Below are 5465 nucleotides of genomic sequence, written 5' to 3' on the forward strand. Positions count from 1 at the left end.
TAAAAAACATTAAATTATAATAAATAAGTAAAACCCATTTAGGAAATGATTACTCGGAGAGAACACACCAGATTGTCTGTTATCAACAGATAACATAAATAAATAATTATTATTATAATAAACGATTTTGTAACTCTTTCCAGATTTTTTTTAATGTTGCATAGACAATTTTTCACGATCGTAGGACTTACTATTAGTATATATTCGATATATAGATAAGTAGAAGTAATATTAACATCTGCTTAAAAGTAAATAATAAAAAAAACAGAGAGTTGCAGAGCTCTATCACTAAGATTGCATTTTCCTTTCATTTAAATTGGAAAACAAATTTAATGTTTCATAATACTTAAAAACAATGAAAAAAAAGTAAAGAGGAGAGAGGTTAATGTTGTATTAGTCTTATAATCAATATTTTACGTTTTCATCATTTTATCAGACACAATTATTTATTTATTTGCATAAAAGTTTGTATTTTAATCTTTTCTTTACAAAAATTCAGTTTTCACTAACATTAATTGAAACAAATTACCAAGCTAATGATGAATTAGCTCATTTATATCCTGTATATATATTTTTAAAACAATAAATATATTTTGTGATCCTTACTATTCATAGTGAGCTGTGCCAGTTTGAAAAGAAGAGGGACATAAGCAGGAATTTCTCGAGAAGGATTTAATGAATTTCTATTGTTGATGAACCAAATTATAACAATTACCTCTCAAATTATTCCTCTACCTCCCTCCAATAGACCATTACACACTTGACCAACTAAGCGCTCCCGGAGCCGTTTCATATGAACTGGTTTGTTTGTTTTTGTTTAGTGGCGCAAAACATCATTGCTTATTAACGATATTTATACCTTAAGTATAGCACGAGTAGGTCCCGATGTAAACATTTGGTCTCATAATCTTAACGTCGTGAGTTCGTTCCTCACCAGTGGCACCAAAAAAACAAATGTTTACATGAGGACCTACTCGTGTTATACTGCAGGAGTCCCGAGTGTATTTTACGATTATGATAATTAAAATTAGTGTGGAAAAGGGGGGCTGAAAATTGTGAGAATTTCTGATCATTAGCATGCATATATTTTCTTGTGACCAAATAATTAATTATTTTAGCCAAATAGGCAGTTATGTTAGTGTGTTAGCTGTATTATATAAGACATTATTATGATACTATCAAACAGAGTATTGGGGTCTCATAGGACTAATGAAAATTATGGCTCATCTTATGTGTGACGTCTTCGCCGCCGCGGTGACGTCTCCTAGTCGCTTCCCTCGTCAATATGTGCGATGGGCGAAATGGTGAAAACCATGCATCTTCTCTTCGCCTAGTGTCAGAAGAGACGGTTGCTACTTCCGCAGAGGCCAGGTCCTAGCTTGCATGGTGATTAGGCTGGGGCGGCATTGCACTCGCAGCGTCTTCGGGGCTTCCGGTGTCCGCGGAAAGGGGGGGGCATCAGAAAATGAGACCCCCGACCCCGACTTTACATAAATCCAAAAAATAACGGAAAAATTCAGATTACTTAAATCCGACACCTTATTTAATTTTTTTTTTTATTGCTATTTATTCTTCTTTTGTCTGTTCGATGCTATATTTGTATCAGTAAACCTTTTGATTTTATTTTTAATATCATTTCTCGTTGCATAAGCATGACAAAAATAAAACAGTTTAGTTAAATTTATATCTTGTTTAGAACCATATATTTAATATGTAATTGATAATTGATAATTGATAATTATCATTATAATAATTGATATAGAATCAATCTTGAAAATCATCAGAATGATTTTATGGAATTAGTCATCCTATCAACCGAAAGGCTCAAGAAGGTTTAGTTAAATTTTTAAAAATGGTGACAAGAAAATAATTAACCAACAGGCGAATCGGTACAATACAATGCGAATGCCCCGTCAATTTAAGTTCAAACTGATTATTCCTTCTTCAGAGTCCATTTGAAGGGTAGGGAAAAGTATTGGACCCCACGCATTTTACGCTGGATAGTGCTCGACCATCCGGAATCGGCAAGCCACGATAGAAGGATGAATTCAAATAAGAACAGGAGAGCTGCGCCAAGCTGAGTGCTGGAGGAGTCACCCGGACCAGGTATTACAAGAGCCCAAGAGGAGAAAAAAGGCAGTTATCTCACCCCAATTTTTGATTACTTTAATGATAAATATGTATAATTACTAGTCAAAATTGATGAGTCTGGCAAGTATAGGTAGGGGAATAAAAAATGGCGGCTATTTGAAAGCGATAAAAAAATTCAATTTTTCATTCGGAGCTCTATATCTTAAAAAGTAGGAACAACACAAGAAAACCTAAAAGAATATCATTTAAAGATGAGCAAATTTGCTAAAATATGAGCCCATAAAGAGTTATTTACGTTAAATAGTTCTCGAGATATAGCTTTTTAAGAAGCAAAAATCATAAAAACTACTAGTCCTACAAAGATAAACACAATTTTATAGTAAATTTAACTAGCTTTAATTTGAGTGTTAATAGACATCTGTACGTCACATAGTTCTTGAGATATAGATTTCTCAAAATAAATTAACTAACTACTAAACTTTCAGTAGATTTTTAAGAAATTTTTCTTTTTAAAAAGCTATATCTCAAGGATACTACTACAACTATTGAACGTAAATAGCTCTTTTAGGGCTAATATTTCAGCAAATTTGCTCTTCTTTAAATAATGTTCTCTTAGATTTTCTAGTGTCGTTGGTAGTTTTTAAGAGCTCCGAATGAAAAATTAGTGTTTTTTAAGGTTTCGAAACAGCCGCCATTTTTTATTCCCCCTAACTATACTTAGCAGACTCATCAATTTTGACTATTAATTATACCTAGTTTTCATTAAAGTAATAGAAAATTGGGGTGAGATAACTGCCTTTTCTTCTTCCCGGCTTTTGTACTAAGGGGACTGGACCTACCGGACGGGAACAGTTGGCACATTAGCTATAGCCTAATGTATTTAAATATAAATCAATTTATATTTGGGATGACCAAGTCAAGGCTACTAAAAAGTTAACAAAAAACTATCAGATTGATAAGGCACAATGGATTTGTTTCGCAACTATTATTAGCATTGTAAAATAATAAGATAATTGAAAAATTATCTCCTCAATGACATGCTCTTAAAGGACATCTCAACAAAGGTAACACTAGGTTCATAATTATGTGAGTAGTAACGGTCCAACAGTTCTTTTAGTATGATGTTAAACAGTTCCGAGTTCTTCACGGCTTTCCTGAGTGCGCTGCAGACTTACTTTCCTGAGCAGTTAGATCCCAACTTGAGGACCCCGAACATTCCACAGGCAGAAGTTGTAAAGGCATACGACTTCGTAATCGTTGGAGCAGGTTCTGCAGGTAAATAAATATTCCCGCTCAGTAATGAAGACACTTGTAGTAATTAATTATCAGTTCTCATTGTGTACAGGATGCGTGCTCGCCAACAGGCTGTCCGAGAACTCCAATTGGACTGTCCTTCTGATAGAGGCTGGAGGCAATGACGATTACATATCTGATACACCGTTCCTTTCGGATTTCCTCCTCAATACGGATAAAGACTGGAACTATAGCACCGTTCAACAAAAAGGAGCATGTTTGAGTAAATTATCTTTTGACTACTTAAAGGTACAATAAAAATTTAAATGTTGTTGACTGACGACCACTTATATATTTTATTTGCAATGGTTTCTTATCGGAGTTGGTTGGTCTCTCTCTGCATCTATCTAGCAGATTTTTGGATGCTTTTGTCTCGATCATTGCCACCAATCTATCACTCCATTCATAAAATCATTTAGCTTACCTGTTTCACCATTGAACCTCTTCAGGTTTGATTAGTATCAGTAGTCTTTTCTCATATCCTGGCCTGTTGCCATAAGTATTTTTAATAATAAATTCTATTCTTCATATTTTTTGTTATTTCCCATTAATAACTAATCTCAACAATAATATTTACCTTAACTCAACAACCAGGTTGGGTCAATCAACAATCATTTTGTGAACAATTGTAAATAATAACAAAGAATTGTGATAAAAAAAGAAGATAAAAAACATCATTCTTATGAAAAGAGAAATATTAACATAAAAGAATTACTTAATCGATTTTATAAAATATATATCTGGTTACTAATAAAACAAAATGATAAACATACAGACAGAAAAAAAAATTATTTTGATTTATTTATCGACATTTACTAGATCGACAGTATTTACATAAAAATACATCTAGTAAATTTGAAGTTAAATTATAATGGTATGATATATGCTTGAATGAAGTGAAACTACTCATTGGTAGCAATCTAATAACATTTCTACATTAAAAGGTCTCGATGCCATCTTTTCAGGCGTCTCAGAAGATTGTCAGGAACGGAAGAAGAAGAAAGAGTAGATATATTTATCACCTCCCAAATTTCCTGTTCCCGAACCATTATGGAATCTGTAGATGACCTTTCCTTAGACCACAGTCCAGTTATTCTTTCCTTACATTCGAGCTTCGTTCCTAAGCCCTCTCCTCCCTCATTGATTAAAGGACGAGTTGACTGGGACAAATTTCGTAATGATTTGGAAAACAAACTGGACTTAAAAACTCCACTTAAAACTAAACATGACATTGACGAACCAATAAAAAACTTCACAGACTCTATAAGAATTTGCATCTACAACAATAGGATGACCAATAAAATTATTAATACCATATGTACTAACTTGCCACAGCACATTCGAATCTTATTAAAGGAAAAACGCAGAGCAAGAGCGAAGTGGCACAGGACTAGATTCCCCCCAGATAAAACATATTATACTACATTGACAAACAAACTCAAAACAGAACTTAAAAAATTGAAAATGCAAAATTTAACTAACTTAACTCAAAACCTTATGACTACTGACAAATCTTTATGGACGGCCACTAAGAAGCTTCTTAACTTCAAAAATTTTAATCACCCTCTTCTTACTGAATCACAAACATGGACTAAATCGGACGATGAAAAAACTCAGGTATTCGGTTAGCACCTTTCAAAAACATTTGACATTCATAATCCAACCCACATCGAATACATTGAAGAAGAATTAAACATACCACTCCAAATGACCTTTCCTCCTAAAGCATTTCATCCTTCAGAAATATCCAACATTAACAAAGTTACCTACCCGCAAAGCTCTCGGTTATGACCTCATTACATCCCATATTATAAACCATCTTCCTCGAAAATGTGTTCTATTCCTCACCTACATCTACAATGCTGTACTTAGATCCACTTATTTTCCTGACCCATGGAAATTATCCATAATCAAAATGATTCCCAAACCTAAAAAGCTGGCTGGATACCCATCCTCCTACCGTCCTATCTCTTTGTTACCTATCATGGGCAAAATCCTTGAGAAGCTCATCTTAAAACGCTTGTACCCTATCCTTGATTCCAACCACATAATCCCAGATCACCAGTTTGGATTCCGAACAT

General features: G+C 33.8%; 1 protein-coding gene across 1 annotated transcript in view; it reads left to right on the forward strand.

The window, feature by feature from the left end:
• Positions 1-3209: 3209 nt before the first annotated feature.
• The window catches only part of LOC106690171 (glucose dehydrogenase [FAD, quinone]), a 5700-nt gene continuing 3444 nt past the window's right edge, over positions 3210-5465 (forward strand). The window contains exons 1-2 of the mRNA XM_014435511.3: positions 3210-3366; positions 3437-3607. Coding sequence (XP_014290997.2) covers positions 3210-3366; positions 3437-3607 — 328 coding nt within the window. The remainder of the gene's footprint in view (positions 3367-3436; positions 3608-5465) is intronic.

This window comes from Halyomorpha halys, unplaced genomic scaffold (assembly GCF_000696795.3).
Source record: "Halyomorpha halys isolate HHAL.00 unplaced genomic scaffold, Hhal_1.1 Scaffold50.1, whole genome shotgun sequence".
In the NCBI taxonomy this organism is placed as follows: Eukaryota; Metazoa; Arthropoda; class Insecta; order Hemiptera; family Pentatomidae; genus Halyomorpha; species Halyomorpha halys.